This window comes from Uloborus diversus, chromosome 6 (genome assembly GCF_026930045.1).
Source record: "Uloborus diversus isolate 005 chromosome 6, Udiv.v.3.1, whole genome shotgun sequence".
Taxonomy (NCBI): Eukaryota; Metazoa; Arthropoda; class Arachnida; order Araneae; family Uloboridae; genus Uloborus; species Uloborus diversus.
In genome coordinates, this window is record NC_072736.1 from 88,922,096 (window position 1) to 88,945,411 (window position 23,316).

At 33.3% G+C, this 23,316-nt stretch overlaps 1 protein-coding gene across 1 annotated transcript in view; it reads left to right on the plus strand.

Annotated features, from left to right (window-relative positions):
- LOC129224148 (GPI transamidase component PIG-S-like) overlaps positions 1-8,501 on the plus strand; it is a 35,023-nt gene extending 26,522 nt beyond the window's left edge. The window contains exons 10-15 of the mRNA XM_054858563.1: positions 860-1,032; positions 3,008-3,064; positions 3,311-3,439; positions 5,276-5,378; positions 8,187-8,244; positions 8,326-8,501. Of these exons, the coding sequence (XP_054714538.1) occupies positions 860-1,032; positions 3,008-3,064; positions 3,311-3,439; positions 5,276-5,378; positions 8,187-8,244; positions 8,326-8,437 (632 nt within the window). The 3' untranslated portion in view covers positions 8,438-8,501. The remainder of the gene's footprint in view (positions 1-859; positions 1,033-3,007; positions 3,065-3,310; positions 3,440-5,275; positions 5,379-8,186; positions 8,245-8,325) is intronic.
- The last annotated feature ends 14,815 nt before the right edge of the window (positions 8,502-23,316 follow it).

Below are 23,316 nucleotides of genomic sequence, written 5' to 3' on the forward strand. Positions count from 1 at the left end.
GGTCAGCGCTGCATTTATGCTGAAATAAAATGGGAAAAATTATTTCTAGCCTGTCCAGTAGCAGCTTTACACTCTTGCTCCTATATCCTACATCTACGGAGTAAGCTAGAAATAATTTTTCACATTTCATCTAAGCATTAATGTAGCGCTGACCCATTCCTTCCAACTCTCCCTCAATTTTAACGGCGATTTCTCTAAAGAGTAAATGATAGTCTTGATTATATTTTTGCCACAGTTGACATTTTTTGAAGAAACTGCCATTATTCTGACAGGAATACCTTCCGTAACAAATTTTACACTTGGATATAAGAATTTGGTAAAGAAAAAATTTGAGATCCGTATCCGTATCCGCGGATCTTGACACTAATGATCCGTATCCGTGGATCTACTTTTTTAACGATCCGACACATCACTACTCTTATTGGTATTTGAGCATTTTATTTTAAATACATAGTCTAGATTTTAAATTAAAAATCATGGCCACTTCTAATTCAAATCCACCTTGTGATCATTTATTCTTCTTCCTATTATTATTATTACTGGCTTTGCTTTGACATTTCTGAAACCTTAGTTACAATTTAATGCATAGAGGCACTGCCAAATGAATTCAAATACCCATTCAGAAACATTTGTCAGAGGTAAGATATATGTAAGTCTGAAATTTTTTTAAAAATGTGTTATACATATATTTTAAAAGGTCAATGTTTTAAGACATACATGATTGAAATGTTTGAAAACATTGATGGTTTCTGATTGTATCAATACCCTTAAATTTTTTAATTTCTAATACTGATGTTTTTAAGCATATACGTTTTTTGATCAATGTCACTCCTCTAATGCATATATTTTTGTCTTCCAGGGAAACCATTGAAATCCAATGCTTTCTTATTGCCCCAGTGGGGTGGATTTCTCATTTATAACTGTTTAGTGCCTGAAAATACATCACTGCCATATGAAGTGCATCTCAACCAGAAAGCTTTCATGGAAGTTTTCCTTGCCCAGTTTCGTTTACTACTGGGTTTACCTGATATTGTAAGTTTCCTTGTAAACTCTTCTTTTATATTACTATTACCAGGGGCGGGTTTAGGGGAGGGCTGGCGGGGCTACTGCCCTGGGACCTCCACAGCAAACGGGCGCCCACAATAAAATTTTTACAAAATATCCTAACTTTCACGGGTTGAAAATATTGGGTATATACATATATATCAAAATATTCCGATATATATCAAAATATCGGATATTTTTGAAAGTATGATGATCTTTTTGAACCCTGATAAGAGGCTTCCACTCCTTTGTTGCCCTGGGGCCTCCACACTTTCAAATCCAGCCCTGACTATTACAGTGGAACCTCGTTGTCACCTTTGGGACTGTCAACAATGTGTCGTTATTGCTGGAGCGACGTCATAACCGGAATAGTTTGAAAACCCATAAATAAACATTAGTCTAAAATAAAATTATAGGTTTGATGAAGAAAATTAATAGTTTTGATGTTTTTAGTTAAATTTTATTAGTGTAAATTTGAAATATTGGTGGATAAAACTAAAATTATAAGAAAATATCCTTCATTTACTTTTTTTTCACGTGTAAAATACTTTCCAATAAGAGTTTGCTTCACTTTTGAATTAAAATTTTAACACTCAACTTTCCATGAAGTTGATTATTAACTGAATAAAAAAAAAGAGTTCATGTAATTATCAGCAAGAAAGAAACCAATTAAGGACTACATGAAATACACCAGGCTGATGAGTGTTAATAAGCATGAAACTGCAATCCTCGGCTGGAATTGACTGAGCTGGCAGTGTATGTCATGTATTTCTGCCTTAGCCCTAACTATAGGGCTGTATCTTACTGAACAGTTAAGGACTCTTTCACTTTTATCCACAATTTGATTAAATTGTGATGGCTAAGCTTTACCTTTTGAAAGTGGAAAAACACTTTCTAATTCTTTTACCTACTTCAAAGTTGTGTGTTCCTTATCAATCTAATGACGGACTCTTATCTCTTTCTCTCTCATGAGAGAAGATAGTAGTGACCACCTATAGCTTATGGTATCTATGATCTTTCTCTTCTCCTGCTACTTTCCTAGTCCAGTATTAAAATCCGCCTGCTTTAATTTCCTATCTATTGTCCCTCTTGTCAAAGTCTGAAACCTGTAGCTTTCAGAACTTATCTACTCGCTCCCCACCATTCTTGAGGTGTCATGCATGGGCAAGTCTTTTATCAGAATAAGAAATTTCTACAATAAAGTTTTCCAGATGTTTTCATTATTTTACTGAAAATATTTCAATTGCAAAGAAAAATTCGATCCAGTCTGCACAGCTTAAAGTGTCGTCATAGCTGGAGTCGCACAAAAATAACTGTCATAAGATCTGGAGGCACTTAACATTAAAATTATATGACGTAAGTTTGGGACGTTGAAAAAGTGACACGACATCCGGAGTGTCGGGAAATCCGGGTGTCATGATATTGAGGTTCGACTGTATATGAAAAAAGCAAAACAATTCGCTTAAGTTTTAGGTATAATTTCATCACGTTTGATTAAATAAACTCTTTAGCTTGGAATTTAACTGCTTAATTCAATCACAAGGCTAAATTGTAAGAAGTAGTTTTATTTTTTATTGACTAAGTTATTACCTGGCCAATTGAATGATTTCAATGTCACCAGTAGAAGCAAGCTTTAATTACGATTAAATTTAGTATTATTTTATGGCATCAGTACATTTAAGTCCCGTTAAAAGACACTTCAAAGAACCACAAATTTTGTTCATTGTTACAGAAAATTTCTCGTAATGGAGTTCATGCAGTGTTATGGTAATTAAAACGGAGCTTAATATTTAAACCATTGTATTGGGTTGTTTCATCACTAATGAGATTTTACTGTATTTGTTTTTGATAATGTTTTTACTTTTAAAACCATCCTTTTTTCAACATGTAACGCTTCTTTTTTTTTTTTGATTGAAGCAAAATCAAAATTGAATTTAAAAAGTACAATTTTTCTAATTTTTAGAGTGATTTAGTGGATGATACATGCCAAATGTTGCCTAGTTTGACGTTTCGTAAATGGGTAAGTATTCAGTTAAATCAATTCATAAAGAAATAGTTAAAACAATTTTAAAAAAACAGTGAGTAAACTAGTTTATGAGTAACCCTATTATGAGAACTGCAGTTTATATCAGGATGTAATGCATCTAGCTGGTTCTACTTTTAGTTTATAAAGTTATTTATTGTAAATGATTCCAGGTGCAGTTATAGCTTCTGGTTTTAAAAAGGGAAATTATCAAAATATCAATTTATGTATTTTTTGCTTTAGGAGATAGACTTTCTGCTGCGCAAGAATACCCAAGAGCATTTGACAGCTGCAGCATTGTCGCTTTCTTCTCTGAGTAAATTATTGCAGACAATTGGAAACATTGTTATAAAAGATGAAGTTGGAGAAAAGGTTTGACTTTGTTTTTGATAATATTGTCAAGTTTTACTTACAAACAAATTCTTCTTTGATATGTTTGATGAAATTGTTATTATTATTATTTATTTATTTTAGTATTTTTGTCAGATCGAATATGTGATGATTTTTGTATTTCAGCTATGGGCTTTGGGATGAGAATCTTCTAATTGTCATCCCAAAGCTCATACATTGATAAAGGTGATCTTTGTATCTCTGAAACGCATTTCTGTAATCTGTTTAAAATTTTGTTTTTCAGCAATTTTGTTTTCATTTGATTTGTTTTGTTGTTTTTGAACTCTAAAACATTTGTATATCTTAAAAGTACTTTCTTTTAAAACCTGATTAGATGAGATACAAAAGTATTTAAAAATTATTTATTAGCACTAATAGCATACTTTTTTGAATGAACAATCTCAGTGTTGTTTACAAGGCCCGACTAACTAAAAGTGAGGCCCAAGGCCCCCAATGCTTTGGAGGCCCCCTTCTGTATTCTATCGCTTAAAGTCAACGCAAAATAATGTATAACATTTACTAAAAGATGATTTTTTATTATTTTTCCCAAAAATACATGATTTTGTAATGCTATGCATATGCTTTTTTAAAATTTGGAGCCCTTAGGAAGATGGGGCCCCAGGCCCAGGCCTAGTAGGTCTTTGCCTTAATCAGGCTCTGGTTATTTATTCTGCTTCTTCAAATTGTTGAATATAAAATGCTTCAGAGGCTCTATCAGCAGATTGTTTCTTTAATATGGTGCCCCTTTTTACTAAAATTATACAAAACCTCTCCATCTGATGGTAAATCTATTTTTACTTCCTGGAGCAAAATAAATTATGTATGCAGGAAAATATTCCCTCTCAAATGAAAACAAAATTTCTATTCTCTCTCTCTCCCCCCCCCCTTTCTTAAAAAATGTACTTTGCTCCACTGATAGCCTATTTGAGAGGAGCAGTTGTAAATAATTCCTAACAGGAGCAGTTGTTAAATTACTTCTTGCTAATCAAAGGCGCCCATATGCAAAATTTTAAGGGGGTGGGGGAAGCTCAGATATTTCCCCCGTGGTTTAGCAGAATATTTTCCTCATAGAAACCAATTTTAGTACAGATTACAGTTATTAAAATTTGACATTTTTATTAACTTATTCATTATTTGCAAGAGAAGAAATGTTTTTACATTTTTGCAAAGAAAAAAGTACTAAAAGTAAGGAAGTTCTAAGTTTAAAGGAGGGCTCCTCCACTTGCCCCCCCCCCATATGGGCGCCCTTGTGCAGAATAATATTCCGCATATAAAAATGAAAAATAGCAAGGGAAAAATTAAAGCCAGAGCTGCAATAAAGTGAGAGAGTAGTTAAATTCTATTTCAGTATTTTTTCAATGTGACGATTTTCCGAAATAAAATTTTTAATGTCAAGATTAAGAATCAATGCATAAGCGGGTGAAACTGAAAAAACTTTTTTGAGATCCATTTTTTAAAGGATCAGAAACAAATAGGCTAGATCTGATGATCTTAGTATTTTTTCTTAAATAATTTCTGAGCATTCTTGGACAAAAAGTGGAGTTCATCAGTCTATGTCAACAATCACTACGACTGAGGATTCTTTTAAATTTATTTCAATTGTCAAAGCAATAAATTCTTGAAATTGTGGTCGTTTTACAAAGTCTTAGAAAAAAAATGTGTATTACTGTGTTGTACTTTTAATTCAAGTACATTTTTTAGTAGTAGTACTGTTAAGCAGTTCATCCTAACTGAATTTCAAAAATTTGAAGAAAAAAAAGCAAAATGCTAAAATTATCTTTGATAATGTGATTAATTTATAAATTCTTTCCCCCTTAGATATATTTTGCTTTGGCATCCAGTAAAGACAGTTTTAATTACCTATCTGAAGGTTTTTTGAAAGAGGGATTTTTGAAAGCTAAAACCGCATTCATATCATCAGGTATGCAGTGTGAAAACATTATTGTGTTTTATTTCTCTGTACAGGGATGCTCATTTTCAGATAAAACACCAGAATTTGGGTAAGCATAGCTCTACTACTGTATTTAACAGCATACGAATAAGGCGAACTCTTTTCCCAATTCATACTTGTGCTAAGTTGAATTTTACTTGAAGTGACAGATCTTCTGATATAATCTGAGGCTAATTACATTGCTTAAAGTCATTTCAATCAATTAATAACTAATAGAGGCTAAAATTTGAAATTTTAAAGAGCTCACCTTCAAGCTTCACATTTGAAGAATATATGAGATGTGATTAGAAAGTTTTAAGAATGGGCTTGAAATTTCACAATGACGGTACTTTCATGCCACTGGGGCCTTCGAAATAGTCCCCTTCTGGCTGAACACACTACCTCCAATGGTGTTTCCCCTTTCAGAAACATTCCTGGAATTTTTTTTCTTTCAAGTGTGTTAAGGATGCTCGCCAAATTTGACTTGATATCTTCAATCAAATCATATCGCTTCCATTTCAATAAAAATTTTAATTTAGGAAACAGCTCAAAGTTCACAGGGGCGTGCACAGGAGGGGAGAAGGGACGCCTATTGACCCGGGCTCGAAGGGGCCCAAAAATTTTAAAACTAAGGGTGAAATATAGGGATAAACAATGGAGGGGGGCTGGAAAAGTCATTTGTGATGAGCCCCTAAATTTATGTGCACGCCCCTGGCTATATCAGAGGAATAGGTTGGTTGTGGAAGCAAGGAAATGTTAAATTTGGTCTAAATATCAACGATTGAGAAGGAACGATGAGCTGGAGCATTGACATGGTAGAGCATCCCTCTCAATCTTTCCATAATGAAGCCTTTTCTTCCTCACCTTTTCACGCAAATGCCGAAGGACACATTTTTAATATTTCTTGTTGATTGTGTCCTTTAGGGGTAAATTCATGATGCACAATACCAATAGAATCGAAAAAAATACAACGCCAACTTGTCTTCACATTCGAGCATTTTTTCCGCGCTTTTTGCGGTCGTGGGGAACGTGGAACCTTCCACTGCACTTATCTCCAAAAGCTCTTTTCAATATTTCATAACTCTCAGAAGCTGATTTCTCGGTTTTAAAACAAAATTTCGCACAAACTTGTCGCTCTGTTTTTAATGTCCATTTTCACGCCGACAGAATCTGGCAAAAAGACCTAACAGACCCTCCCTCAACCTTCTGCCACAACAAACTGAAGAAGAGAAATGCACTTTCCTTTCAGAGAGCGTACAAGGACAAGGCAATGATTGACTCCCCACTCCCGGTGCACCTACCTGCCAAACCAATAAGCAGTAGCAAGTCCATTCATAAAACTTTCCAATCACACCTCGTAAATGTTTGTATAAATGTTTGCAAAATGAATGGTACAATATTTTGGCAAGAGAAGAAAGTAAAATACTTATTATTATTTTATCATTATTATTTGTATTTCTGTGGCAAAAAAATTTGCTTTTTACATCTTATCTTTTGAATTTATAGTATTGAATAAAGTGCAGTATAACAGACCGCATAAGAGCTTTCCCTGGAAATTTGAACATTGATGAGGCACTAAAATTTTGAGCTATCTGTGGTAGTTTTAAGGGAAAAGGTTGGAGATTGGGGGTTCTTGAATGTTAAAAATCTATCTAAAGAGTACATAAGGGAAGATTGAGAAGAGCAAAGAAACCAAGTGCAGAGGTTGCTTGAAAAGTCCCCCACAAAGCATTTTATCCTATGTTTTTCAGGTAAGGGGAACAGGGCAGTTTCGCGAGTCTCCATATAAATTTTTCGAAATTGAAGTCCCAAAAAATGCAATTTTAAATTAACTTTGATGACATTGGGAGAAATGTGGTGATCAGAGTTTTTCTTCAGGGGAGGGACAACTGCCTCTCTTTGCCTCTTCTGGCTATGCCCATACCTGCAACAAAAATGAAAATTATTCCAAAGCATATTTATTGTCTTCTAAAAGTAGCTTTAAAAATCTATAGAAAATTTCTTAAAACACCTTTAAACATCTCGTTCAACCGAAATGTTTAAATTTTATTGAGAAGCTTATGAGAAGTACTTATTTTATCATTGCAGATATATTTTCATATTAGGCTTCCTGAATGGAAGTTGATATCTCATGACGGGTTCAGCATCAAGTCTGTTGTAGCTTTTACTGTTGACACATAAATTGAGAACCCAGTTTGAACACTTACAATAAACCAAATAGTTATCTAACTAAATTATATTGCTAGAATGGATGAGATGTTATGTCAACAAAAGTTTCATGTTCTTTGTACAGACACAATGAAAGGTCGCACAATGAACATAAATGAATTTTTAATCCACAATTCATTTTAGTATTTTCTGTACTGTTTGTTTGTAAAATACCAGTTAAAACCTTCATTTAAACCAAATTTTCATAGACTTTTAAACGACTGGTTTTAACTAAAAGAAAGAATTAAAGTTTCTCGGAACCCCTTGACTGATCTCCATGGAACCCTGGGGTTCTGTAGAACACAATTTGAGAAACACTGTTCAATACTATTTTGTGTGAACCAACTTTTTACGTGAGCACTTTCGTGTTAAACGTATTTCACTGTAATTGATCACTGATAAAAGTGACTATGCACTCCTGATACTGAAACACTTTTCTTGTATTTCTTTTGAATTCAATTAGGTAGTAAAAGCTGAGTAGTTTTTTTTTTTTCCAAGACTTCTTAATGCAAATTGGTTAAAACATTCATTTATGTGTTAAACATTCATTTCCACGGCATTATGTTTGTTAATCAGCTTTATTTTTTGTAGATGAAGCATTTTTTGATCCTTCTCTACTTGCTCTCTTGTATTTTCCTGAAGACCAAAAGTAAGAAACAATAGTATTTTTTTAATTTTAATTTTTTCTTTTTTCAATTAGTTTGTTGCTGACTTTCTTCAAATGTTGTAGGTATGCCATTTACATTCCATTGTTCCTGCCAATTAGCATACCAGTGGCATCTTCTGTTTTTCGACTTTGGAAATTTTATAAAAATTATAAAGGAAAGCAAAAGACAGATTGAAATGTATTTTAAACTTAAATATTATGTAATGCAAACTTATGATAAAGATTATTCATATGCAGTATTTCTGTTGATTTAATATGCACACTGAAACCTCATTATTGTGACACCCAAATTTCACGACACTCCGAATACCATAACACTTATTCAAATTCAAATTCCCAAACTTATCGCATATAATTTTAATGTTAAGTGGCTCTGGATTTCACGAGCGTTTTATTGTGAAACTTATGCTGCCAGACGGGGGGGGGGGGGGGGGAAGCAGACCAGGGGCGGATCCAGACAGAATTCTCGGAGGGGGCCATTTGGAAACATATGATGCTTTGGAAATTTTTGAATATTACAAATATCAATATAGCCCACCTTTAATCAGAGCATTTTTTAAGGAATTTTCACTAGGCGACACGAGTTTAACATAAAAGCTGTAACTGTCACAATAATTTTCCTCTTTTCTTAACAAACGTTTGCATACATCGTCGCCTCAAAGTGGTATTCCTGTAATGAGTACTGTTTCTTCTGAGGCGACTGTATAAGATTTCTGATTTAGGAGAAAGGTGATATGAACCAACCGTAAGTACGGTGAAATCCCATTACAACGAACTTCAAGGGCAGGGGCGCCGACTTGCAAAAATCATTGGGGGGGCTGGCCCAGTCATCACGGGAGGTTTAGGGGTTATGTAATCCCATGGAGGTTCCCCCCCCCCCAAATAAAGGTCGATTGTTGTGCCTTGAAAATGCCAATTTACATATTTTCTGGTGTGTATAATTTAAAAAACAAGTGGCATGGCGTTTTCAAAGTAAAACAATCCAAAAATAGGTATACAAATTTTTCTGGTTCAACTAGATCATGTCACTTGTCTTAGTAAGAGACATTTTTTTGTTCTATTTTATGGGGAGTCATGCAGTGCCGTAGCTAGGCATGGAAAAGGTAGGGCGCTTGACTTGCATTGAAGGGCACTGCCAGAGACGCCGACTTAAAAAAATATCGGGGGAAAGGGGGCATGCCGCAGGAAATTTTCTAAATTTGAGATGAAAAATAGTGAGTTTTAAAGTTTTTTTAAAATCATATAATCAACATTAGAACCTCGAAAACTCGACAAGCCCGACACATATTTTTTGGCTTCGAAAAACGGAAGAAATAAATACAAACACACACAGTATTTTTGTAAAAAGGAAATTTAATTTACGCATGCTTTTTAAGACCAGTTGTTTTTACACTAGTGACATCGGCTAACATATTCAAGTGTAAACGCAGTCTCTCAATGTCTAGGTCATTTTTGAAAAACTCAGTTGATTTTTCAAAATGTTCTCTTCTCTTTCACCTCTGTTTAATAAAAGCAAGCACTCTTGTTCAACTGCAATGACCTGTGTGCGTCCAGTTGATGTAAATCGCCCAATAATGCAAAATTGCACCATTTTACAAACCTCAATGTATACTGCCTTGTAGTACAGTCAACTCCCGTCTTACGCGAGGGATGCATTCCAAGACCTCTCGCGTAGGTCGAATTTTCGCGTTGTGGAAAAGGGTATGTGTAAAATTTTTTATAAACGTACCCAATTATTTTAGACACTTGTAAACACCCCCTCAAACTGTTAAAAACCATCTCTTAACTAACTGTACATTACTGTCTCTTACATAAAGAACTGAATGTTTACTTGTATTTAAAAAAAAAACGTTTTATTCAACATAAAATACTGCTACGATGTACAAAATCAATGATTAATGGGAAAGAAAGAAAAAATAAACCGGTATACGGTAGACACAGTATATAGTAAGAAAAGCAAATGCATCTGTAGTTGTACTGTACAGTCGATCAATTAATGATATTCGTACACAATACATGAGCAGTTTCCATTTTCATAAATTTTTGCAAGACACTACTCGGTGATTTTTTACGGATTTCCTTTTCTTGACTTGTAATTGTATGTACGGAAGAATCACTCATACCTAATTCTCGTCCTACCTTCAACGCATTTTTTAGTTGACCATCAGCTTTTCAAGAAGCTCTAGCTTTTCTTTAATTGTCATGAAACTTTCTCTTTTTATCTTCACAAACTTTAGATGAAACAGCGCTCTTAGGTGTCATTATATTTCATTAACTTTCGCATTTAAAATGAAAAGGGAACTTCTACTCTCAGCGATGGTAAAAGGATAAAGATACATTCATAAAAAAAATTTTTTTAGTACCAATAACAAAGCTGATACGAACACACCACGATTCCCTTCCGAGAATTTTCGTGTTGCGGTGAGGAATTCGCGTTAGCTCTGAATACTGGAGAAAAAATCGTGTTATAGCTATTTCGCATAAGTAGCGCGAGTCAAATGTTTTCCTTTGGGATGTTGAAAGTGTGCGGTGAGCTGCCTTCATTGTTTTCATACTTCTTTGGTACACGTCGATTCCGAGGAAGGGAAGGATCATCATTTTGTGAAGGTTTTCTTTTAAACACGATTCCCAAAAGTATTCAAAACTATCACGCCTCCCATTTTATATACAAATCAAACTCTCATATATATTTTTCCAGATCAGCAGCACTTAGGTGAGCGTGTTGCAGCGCTGCCCACCGGCAACAGACTTGACCCGTAAGTTCGCGCACTGGGAAAATTTTTTACAGTACTCGCAGCACTGTAACACTATCATCATTCGCACCACTCGTTTTCAGTTAACCTGCTTACACAACCGTAATAATTATTTGTTTTAGCTCATTACTGAATATATTTTACAAGGTAAACTATCTTCAAACAAGGAAAATAAAAGATAAATTTATGAGTTTAGAAAGCATAAAGTAACTTATAATTTTCTTGATTTATTGGGGGGGGCTCTGTCCCCTCAAAAATATTTTTGAGGGGGCTCGGGCCCCCTCAAGCCCCATGGAGTCGGCGCCACTGTTCAAGGGACCGTAATTTTGTTCGTTGTAGCGGGAATTTTCTTGTAATGGAATTCAAATAATGTAATGGCAGTTATATATAGGGACTGAAAATATAGTTCGTTGAAACGGAAATTTTATTGTGTTGGTATTCGTTATAACGACATTTCACTGTATAATATTAACTCCGAAGTAAAGGGGGCCCGGGGATTTTCTCCAACAGAAAACTTTGGAATTTGTAGTCTTAAAAACAAATCTTAGACGATCTTTGGTAATGTTAGGGGAGAAGAGATTTGGTGGCGCTCCCCTGTCTATTTTTCGAAATTGTAGCTCGAAGAATGCACTTTTAGACGATCTTTGATGATGTTAGAGGGAGGAGAGATTTGAGGGCCCATCGAAGGAAATTTTTTGGATTTGTAATCTTAGAAATTCATTTTGACTGTCTTTCGCAATATTAAGGGTTCGGGTGCGACTACACCCCCCCCCCGCCCATTTTTCGAAATTGAAACTTTAGAAACGCAAACATTACCTCCAATAATGTTAAGAAGAAAAAGGTTTAAGGGTTCTCTGGCAGATTTTTTTTTGCAATTTTAGAGGAAACAAAAGAGTTTAATGCAATTTTTTCGTGATGATACGCGGAGGAGAGATTCGAGGGCCCATCACACCAAGAAATGTTTCTAATTTACAATTACAGTCTTAAAGATGCAATCTAATTATCTTTGGTAATGATAGGGGAGAAGAGGGTTGTAGCGTTGGAGCACCCCCCCCCCCAAATGTAAGAAATTAAAGCTTAAAAAAGGCTGTTTTGGACGATTTTTACAAGTTAAGGGGGGGGGGGGAGATTAAAAGGCCCAATGCAGGAATTTTTTCGAATTTATAGACTTTAAAATGCAGTAAGGGTTTGGTAAGGTTAGGTTTTGAAGAGTTTCGGAGGTCCACTTAGAACGAAAAAAAAATTACTTCGATTTTTTTCAATTTAAGCTAGAAAAGAGGATTTTAAAAATCTACTTTAAACTTACTCAGTGTGGGTTAGGTTTATGACTCCTTGGCATTGTTTTTATATTCATGTTAGACTTCAAGGAACCATTAGGATTTTTTTAATAGCTTTAAAAAATGTTTTTAACTATTTTTGAAACTTTCTCAGGGTGAACATGGCCCCCCTCTCATTGTTTACCTTATTGTTATACTTTGTATGCATTATGAGGGAAATTTTTTGCATTTTTGCTAGAAAAAATGGAATTTTAACTATTCTTGAAATTTTCTCGGAGGAGGCCATGGCCCCCTCCCTGGATCCGGCCATGAGGCAGACTTTGGGCTGCTTAGACAGGATCAAATATTTGTTTACAGTTGAAATATTTTCATTAAAATAATGAAAACATCTGGAAAAGTTTATTGTAGGAATTTCTGAGAAGCGATAAAAGACCTGTGTTATTATAGCCCATGCATGCAACCTGAAGAAAAGGGGTTGCGTTTATGTAAGTTCTGAAAGCGCCAAATTTTAGACTTAGACATGAGGGGCAATAGAAAGGAATCTGAAGCAAATGAATTTTAAAACTGGACTAATGAAGTAGCAAGAGCAGAGAAAAACCATAGCTGTAGCATTCAGCTGTAGTTGATCATTGCAAACTACTATAAAACTATAAAGTTCTTGTTAACATTTTGAATATTTATTGAGACCTCCTGATATTCAATGCAGTATTAATTTAGTTAATATTAATCATTAAGCTTATTTGTATTTTAAATAAATTATACAATTAGTCAAGTACATACGGGGCAAAGTGTAATAGTTTGTTTCATCTACTCACTCAGTCTATATAAATAAAAGAAAGAATATATGTGTATATATATATGCATGTATGTTTCCTATACAAATCCAGTTTACATCGGATCTCAACCAAATTTTGCAAAGAGGTACTTGGGCACCCGAGGAGGAACGTAGGTGGGTTTTCAAACGCCACGCCAAAAAAGTACCGAATGCTCAAATTTTAATTTTAAGGTCCGAAAATGACATTAAATTGCTCTTTCTGCCCGAAATAATTATTCGACCTGTTCAATTTTTGTGCCTCTTGAAAGCCCACGAAAAATCTCCTAAAGTTGATTTACGTTCTTCGAATTTCAAAAAAAAAAACTGAGGCTGTAAAATCACCGGGAAAATATTTAAAAGCATTTTTAAGCCTAATGCAACAGTAATTTTATGTTAAAAATTTGTCATTTGTGCAAACTCATTTTAAATTAGCGAGAATGAAACTATTCAGAAGGTTATCATTTTTTTTCTTGACTGTGACCAAATAAAATTATGTTTTTGCTTTGAGGCAACTCCATTTGATTATTATTTGTCGATTCATCTTCTTTCTTTTTTTTCTTGTACTGCCAGCAGAAGATAATTAGGAAGGTTGCATTTAATTTATTCAGGGATTTTTAATTTACCATTTTCTTTCTTTAAGAATGATTATTTTGACGGGAAATTGTACATTATTTTTGTTTTTTCTTCTAATTGAAGCCTAATTGTTGAACACACTGTTACTTGACTTTTATTTTAGAGGTAAACCGTGCAAAGCCGGGCAATGCAGTTAGGCATTTATTTAAATGACTTACGTTTTCACAGAGTTCGAAAATATCATGATATTTTGGAAAATATCGAAAATATCCGATGTTTTGATATATTTCCAATATTTTCAATCAACCCAAACTCAAGTCTTCAAAATAGTAAATGCATATTCAAAACACTCTTTATTTTCTTATATTGTTATTACAATATGAAGACTTAAAATTTAGGTTTCTTTTATTATATATATATATATATATATATATATATATATATATATATATATATATAGCATTTCATTTGACATTTTAATCAGTTTTAATGGAATTAATTTAGCATTAGCTTTTTTACTCATTTTTCTTCTGTTAGCTAGTTTTACAGTTGTAATATGAATGAGGAATAAAAAATATGCATTAGTTGGTGCACAACCATAGGACATTTTCTTTTTTTTTTTCTGACCAATGTTTAATATTAAATTAAGTACTTTTAATCTGAATTAAAATTGTTACATTACTAATAATTTTATGAATATAAAATAAAAAGTGAATACTGTATTACTTTGTTATGTTAATGATGTATTAATATATCTTAAAAATATAGTACATAACTTTTTGGTTATTTTCAAAAATAAATGTAAAATATTACTATGATTAATATAATTTTTATATTGAAAATACTGTGGTTGAAAAAATAAATATCAAAAATATCAAAATATCATGATATTTTCAAAATAAATATTGGATATATATTGTGATATATATCGGCGAACCCTGCATTTTCACTTATTAATTAATTCATTTTCATTCCTTCATTTAGTAATTCAACTATTTATTCATTCATTCACTTATTTTCTTATTCATTCATTCTTTTACCCCTCTTATTTATTTTTCTTCATATATTAATTGATTTATTCATTTAATAATTCATTTATTGTTTCATCATCTTTTCGATTATACATTCAACCTTTTATTTACTATTTCTTTTGATCAAAAATATGTTTTATAATAAAATAGAAAATATTTTCATTAGAAAAATATTTTATTTTTCACTTTGCCCTATAAAAGAAAAAGTGAACATTTTCCACTTTTTTTTTTTGAAGACTCAAATTTACTGCCAAAAATAAAAAATACTGTTTCAATGCAAGTTTTATTATGAAATGCAATGTTCTTTCTTTTCGTACTGTAATTTTCAAAACAAATTTCTGATTTGGTTCATTTTGAAAAAACTTGGTATCTTAACCATTTCACTTTGCCCTACATTCCTCTACTTGAGAGTCATATCAGGCCTTGTCCGGTTAAGAAAGAACCATTTTGCACTTGACATAGTCAAACATTGGAATGATAAAGTATAAATTGAGACCATATTCTATTATGGAAATGTTTTTTTAGTCAACTCGCATTTTATTTTTCGAATGATTGTTTGTCTTTGAGCCAGAAACATAAGACCTCTTTCTGTAACTTTTACTGAGTTCTAATTTAGCATGCTTTAAAGAAAATCTGCTGTCTTTCACTTAAAAAAAAAAAAATGCAGATGATTAGTGCAAAATCTATTTTTTACATTCTTGTTTCTTTCTTCTTCCTCCCTTCCAATGAGATCAAACCTCCCAAGATCACGGAAACCTGACTTTTAGATTTACTCTGCACACTGCTTTAGATCTACGTTAATTACTATTTTTTCAATCTACACTAACGTGCATAAGCAAGTGACCACACCAGTTTTGTTTGAAAATTTCCCCTCCCCTTCACTTTTGGGTTGTATTTTAGCTTGATATGTTTCAGTTAATTTGTTTTCAAGATTTGCTCACATGTACATGTATAATCCATTTGCAATAATGAACAATCCTTTTTAGCTTTTACGTACAATGTTATCGTTTTTAGTTTCAGATAAAATGTATATAAGATTATTGATTTTTTTTCTTCTTTTTTTTTGAGCAATTGCATCCACTAGTATCGTTTTTTACTTATTTTGAGAATTATTTGCGAAATTTACCTATCAACAGTTACTGTGCCACCCTACTATTCCTAAAGAATGAGATTTATAGCTTTATGGTACAGAATTATGCAAGTTAAAAACTGATACTATGCTAAGCAATGGGTACAATTTATGAGTAAATACGGACAATATAAATAACAAGCAAATGCAGTGCCTTTTATAGGAATTGGATTTTAGAACTAAAAAAAGAAAAGATAAGTGCATGAATAAAAGTCTTCAAGACTTTTATTTGGTAATGCTTTGCAATCTTATGTGAGTTAATTGCAAATTTTTCAGACCCATATCCAATGAAATTGTTAAAATTAAATTCCATAACAGGGTTTACGTTTTAAAAAAATTAATTATCAATTTCAAGTGATGTTCATTTATTAGTGCAATTAGCTATCACTTAATTCACTGTCACAAGTGAACGACTAAATATGGTAATAAAGTGAAAGAAACTTATAAATGAAATCCACTTTATTTTAGATGATATCAACTTTGAAGAGAATAAATGAAAGAAAAAAAAATTTAATCGATTTTGTTCTTGATTCTTTTCAATGTTTTTCTCTGATTTTAAAATGCTTCGGTAATGTTTTTGTTACATATAGCTTTTGTTCTAACATTTTTTGCCTTATTTTTTAAAGAAGGAACAATGATTTTAATTCCTCCATCGTTTTTGACAAAAATACCATCACTGTCCAGTTCTTTCAACTAAAATAAAGTTAGAAAAGGCTTGAAAATGAAGTTTGCTACATTTAGCTCTGAAAATGTATTGCAAGTTGGGTGCACCAAATTAAGCGACGTAGACTTTTTAGGCCACACCCCCATTTTTTGACATTGTGTAAAACAAAATAACTTAGTGTTATCAACAGGAAGGATATCTAAGAATAAAATTTTACCCTGTCTGATCCAAGGCTCCTGAATTAATGCAATATCAAAGTCATCTCTAGGCATCTCCATATTCGAAAGAGCTGAAGCAGCACGGCTATGATGAAGATTGATTAGCGCAATTTTTCACGACCATAAAAGAGGACAAAAAAGAAAGAGCTATAGCCCTTCAAAATCTAAGTAAAAAAGCCACCAGCCACCACCTCTTCTGACTCCGACTCCCCAAGCTTCTGCAACAGAAGTGAAGTAGCAATCAGAGCCAAACTCAATTTTTAACCCACCAAAAGAAAGTACATCACTATCTTTTTCCGAATCACTTACCAGAAAGGTTTCCTTCTGTAAAGAGGAACACTGCTCATTTGCTTGCTCCACTTTGACTTTCTTGGTTCTGATGATGGGATCACTCAGGACTTTGAATGTACCATGATCAAGGCTAGTATAAGCACCAAAGTCAGCATTTTTAATTGCTTCGGCAGCCTCCCTGTCAACTTCAAAAACCCATCCTATGGTGTTGTTATTCCTCCACTTTGAATGAACCGCAATTCCTCAGACTTCAATTGAGGGTTTAGCTGGTTGATCCACCTAAGCAATAACAGCATCTTTGGTGTAAACAATCTTTGTTTTGAATGCTTTGATGGGTTTTGGTAGGTCACTAGCTTCTTCAACTTTGAGTGCAGTGCCACCAACAATCTCAACATGTTGCCATTAAGAAGTCTATCGCCAGTCAGTGGTTTCTGCATCACCACAAGATTAGAGTACTAGCACTTGAATTTTCAGCATGTGATCCTCAGAGGGAATCAGATTTGTCCTCCTTAGGAATTCCAGTTGAATGCATTCAATGTCTTCGTGAGATAACCTCAAAGGAAAGTTTCCCCAACAGTCATCTTAAACATACTAACTGCTTGAGCATAGGACTGTGGGGGACTTCTCCTCACTGTCTTAGGATTAAACTACGTTTTCATATGGGGACTCTAAGAATTAGCAGTTTGTGCAGGGAAAGGAGCTGAAACCTCTGATCAGAGATGTTCGGTTCCTCCAACATTCTCGGGAATGACTGGCCCAATGGTTTTCCAGTGGCGGATCACCGCATAGGCGCATGAGGCGCTAGCAGGGGCCTCCAGCTAAGCAGGGGGCCTCCGAGCCGCGATGTGTCACATACTCAAAGCCAAAAATTTTTTTTGTTTTAGGATTTGCCATAGAAAGTCATAGTTTTTTTGTACAAAATGCTCAAAACTCATGGAAATTGACAGTTAGTCATGGGTTTTAGGCGCGGGCTGATTGCTCCCAATAGGGCCGTGTCTATGGGGGCCCTGGCTTTAGGTGCCTTTGTTCGGATTTTTTCCAGGAGAAAAAAATGTTTGTTTAGAGAATTTGCAACAGAAAGTCATAGTTTTGAGTGGGAAATACTCAAAACTCATGGAATCGCCCAGTTAATCATGGATTTTAGGCGCGGGCTGACTGCTCCCAATAGGGGCCCCAGGCTTCAAGTGCGTTTATTTGGATCTTTCCAGGAGAAAAAAAAATGTTTTTTTAGAGGATTCGCAATAGAGTCATAATTTTGAGTGGAAAATGCTCAAAAGTCATGGAATCGACAGTTCTTTGTCATGGATTTTAGACGCGGGCTGACTGCTCCAAATAGGGCCCCCCTGCGTCTAAAGGGGCCCGATGCTTCAGGTGCCTTTTTTTTTTGGATTTTTTCCAGAAGAGAAAATTGGGACATTAGAAAAAAAAGTATGTTTTTTTGTACGTACAATGTGCAAATTTCAAAATATATTTGTTTCTTTCCTCCGGAATGCTTCATCAAAACAAGCAGCAGATTTCGTGTTCCACCATAGCCATCACTTTTTCTGAGATCGGAGAGTTCCCGCTTTTTTGTTCAAGGTCGTGTGTCCCCTAGAGAAAGTGGCGTGTTAGATAAGAAGTGACAAAAGGAAAGGCATTACTATGGCTCAAGTTCCACGCTAAATGGAATCACAAACAGGGGAGTTGACCTTGGGAAAATGACCGGGAGCACCGTTCTTCTGCCCTGTACATTCCAATTCAATTCAGTAGTGCAATGTTATCTTGTCTTGCAACAGTGGTCAGAATCTTGCTAGTTTAATGAAAGAAAAAATACCTTCTAACTAATAATACATTCCTCGAATTTAGGTGAGCAATGAAACTTTTTCTCTAATGCCTTAACTTACTTTTTAGTCGTAAGTTTAAAAACGAAATTGTCTCTCAAAAGAGTCGAAAAAGAAGGGAAATGTGGGGCAAAGTGAAAAAAATGGTTAAGATCACTTACTTTTTTCCAATATAAACAAATTGGAATTTTGTTCTAAAATATACGGCTCATAAAGTAGGAGCAATATATTAAAAAAATATATAAAAAAAAAAACGCTTAAACATTATTTTTAGTTTTTGGCTATAACTTTGTACATCCAAAGAACAAGGAAAATTTTCACTTTCTTTTTCTATGGGTTTGCACCATATGAAAAAAAAAAGAAATTTTTTTCGAATGAAATATTTTTTATTTTATTAAAAGATATCGTTGATCAAATGAATGAGTAAATAAAAGAATGAATGAATAAATAAAAAGAAAAGGAAAAAATAAACAAATAAAAAATAAGTTAATCAATTAATATACGAGAAAAATTAAAGGATGAGGATACGAGTGAATAAAATAGTGAATGAATATGAAAATAAATGAATGAATCAATAAAAAAGGAATTGTTAAATGAAAGAATGTAAATGAGAGAAATAATTAATAAAAAAATGCACAAGTGATTTTATAAAGTATTAAACAAGTAAATGAAATGAGCTATTTCACTTTGCCCAGCATGCACTTGAATAACTGTACAAATTATTTGAAACAACAAATAAGCTTAATATTAAACAAATAAATACTTCGCCGAATATTAGTTAATCTCAATTAATATTTAAAACGTTAATAACAGGAACTTTATCATCTAGTAATAACAAAAATAATTTTTGACTTGCAGCAAAATATTACAATATGAGTATCAATTTTTGAACTTTGCTTTATTATCATATTCTTTGATTTTCAGAGCTAACTTGATTTGTTCTGAAATAGAATTCATGTATTACCATACAGTTAAAATATTACCAGATAGGTGGCGCTAAAAGCGGAGTAAATGTTTCACCACTACATTTTGCCCCGCTATTTCACCTTACCCCACATTCCCCTACTTCTTTTTGACGCAAAGCTCCTACATATCTTTTTTTTTTTTACCATGCTGAATTTTTCCTTTCCTGCTACCGAGTTGTGACTATTCGACAGCTGTCTTTTTTAATTTCCAAATTATCTGTAAAAAAAGTTTTTTTTTTCTTTTTTTCCCGCAAAAATAAATTTTTATAGTTTGCTTTCAATCGTCGCGTCTCGCGTAGGATGCTTAACTAATTATATCATATCAAACCAAGATTTGTGTTTCTTGAATAGAAGGCACGATTTTTCCTAACAGAAGTTTCTTGTATTCGCAAATGTTTTCCCCATGTTTCTGAGTTAGCATAAGGGCGATGTTTTTGTCAAATCGATACATCATGCTCAGATCAAGTTATTACTGAGTAATACTTACTCGCCATTTTAAGGGTTATTTTCTTTTTCCAGAAATGCTTAGAATTAACCCCCCCCTCCCCCCAAAAAAAGAGCATCCATAAGTTACATTTGAATTTCGACGTCTTGAATCCAAATTATGTTTTTTGAAATCAGGAATTGCAATAAGACCCTACTCGTTGGGTTTCTTGTTTTTAAAAATAAAAAGGAGTGGAAATGGTCAAGGAATTTGCACTCGTCATATTATGAGTGGTGATTTTCTAGAATTGGTAATACGAGGCATATCCACAAAGAAGAAATGGTGATTAGGATGCGGTAATGCAAATGAAGAATTTATAGCCAATATCTACCAGTAAGTATACTTATCATGAAGATTTTTTGTAGCGTATAGCGTTATGTATTTTAATTTCTTATCAGTCTTAAATGATGAGATAAGGGGACAGAGTACCAATTACGTATCGAGTACTCGGTACCACACTAATTACTGCTATTTGACCACTAGTCTAGAGAAATTGACATAATTATTGTATATTACTGATTCTCGTTAGCATGTTCTACGTAATACATTGTTTTAAGCAGCTCCCCCTCCCTCAGATTTCTTTCCTTCAGTCTTTCAGCAATCGCTGGTCATCTGGACACGCCAGGCAGCCAGATACTAAAACGATCTTTTTTGGGCTGATCAGACATTTGATATTCTGACAATTTCAAGTTGCTCTTTCACTACTTTTTGACAGCGATTTTGAAGGAATCAATTTTTAAATTTTGTTATATTAGAAAGTTTTTTTTTTTTTTTTTGCCATTTAGAAAATGGCAATATTTACCATTTCCCCCTCTATTGCTCCTTGCAAAGCCATTCATTAATAAACAATGTTGAAAAGTTCATTTGAATATACTAGAAGCTTATTTTTTGTATTTACACGCAAAACTATTTTCATGCCATTTTGATACAATTTACTAATTCCTAAGTAAGATAAAGTTAAAAACCACTTTCACAAATTTATTTGCAAAAGATTGAAAATTAGGTAAGAAAAAATGCTAGGCGTCTTAATTTAAACAAAATATATGCTTTATTATTTGGAGAGTAAGAAAAAGAAATTCATAAAATAAAAAAAGCCTTTAAAACGACCGAGAAGATAACCAGCAATAGCAATGCATTTTTTTAAAACAGTAAAAAATATTTAATAGAGTTTGGAAATTTTTGGAATAATGACTGATAATCATCACGAAGGATCGCATTAAAATCTTTATTTGATATCCTAAAGGTATAAATATATTAACATTCCCCTTCCCGTTGAAAATAAATCAAGACTGTAATTGCTAAGGGGCTAAAATAATGTGATAATGAAATAATGTAATAAATGTAATTGCTAATCCATGCAATCCGTGATTGGACAGTAGGTATATCAAAATAACCGTTACGTAACGTTTCAGAAGTTATTTATCAAATTCAGTCTAAAGTTAAATTTCATTCTCTAGCTCAGCTTTAATTTAGACTATGATATGTGTGCAAAATTAGAAACGCTTGTATCTGTCTAATATTAATTGAGCAAATTGTAACAGACTTCATCTTCTACGGAAGAAAAGTTCTTTTCAATGACGTAAAATATTAAGGAGTGCGTACTTCAATTTTAAACTACCAATTTTTGATATTTATTCGTAATTACAACAGTGGCGCAACCAGAGGGGGGAGTGCGATCACAGCCTCCCCCTCAGATTGCTGAGTTGAAATTTTTTTAAAACTATTCTTTATTATTGAAGCAAAGAAAAAAACACGTCTTGGGAAAACACAGTGATTGTTAAAAAAAAAATAATAATAATGATAGGATTTTTTTAAAATTTCTCTTTAAAAGAAATCTTTGAATTAAAAATAATTCAACAGTATTCACCAAATATCCTAAATAAACAAACAAACCACTGACGTAGACCGGAAGTAGCGAGTCTTATTTCCGGTTAAGCGCCAATCTCCATTGCTAGAGATAGGTGTTCATAGCGAAAGCGATTTTGTTGTGCTTCTTTAAAAAGCAGAATAATGTCTTCTGCGTATTTCAATGCATTAAATAAGAAAGACAAACTTAGTTATTGTTAAAAATTATCTTTCAATGGCTGTGACCTTACCAATCCTTTAGTAGATGAATGGCGAATCTATTGCTAACGATTGATGTTTACAGTGTTCAGGCAATTTTGTTTTCTTTCAGTTCTAGGTAGAATCATGTCTTTTGCGTATTTTAATGCATGAAATGAGTATAATAGGCTTTGCTATTCTCAAAAATTGTCGATCAACGGATCTGATTTTCCTGATCCTTTAAATACAGAAATAAGAAAAAAAAAAGAGTCTTCGTTTGTCGATCATTACCGCGATTTCTATGATAAGCATTTATGAATACCTCCTAAACAGAAATAAAGTTGATACAAAGTCTGCTTTCAAGAATCACAAATCTACTGGATTGCAAGTACGTTGTGAATTGTAATTCCTATTCTTAAGTTGAAGCTATTTTTTCAAAGATGAAAGCTTTTTTGCACTGTGTTCACACAGAATGGCTATGACAGGGAGTTTTGGTGTCATATTCAATCAATTCTCCTGTTGTAGCTTTTCAGTTCACACACACTTATTACAGTTGCTACCTAATTTTCAGGTTTGATATTTAATATATTTTATTACATATTTCTTCATCACTTTTTTTTTTTTTTTGTTTAATCAACTTGCTTCTGTAGCAAGATTGATATGCATAAAAAAAATTGAAAGATAACAAAATTTAAATTTAATCTCAGAGTGCTTTCTCCTGCGTTAAAATTGCTTTGAATGTAATACCAATAGCTGTACTATGATACTATACTATAACTTTAAATAATGTGTTTGTTTACCGATTGTCGAATATCTAAATTTGTTTACAATTAGAGCGCCTGATATTAAAGTACCGTCAATAACTCGAAATCCCAAGAGACGGGCTAAATTGGTCGAGTTATTGATAGTTCGAGCTATGGGAAGTTTTTTCTCATGAGGTAATGAATAGTGATTCTTTATTTTAATCACACAAATCAAACTGTTTGAAACCC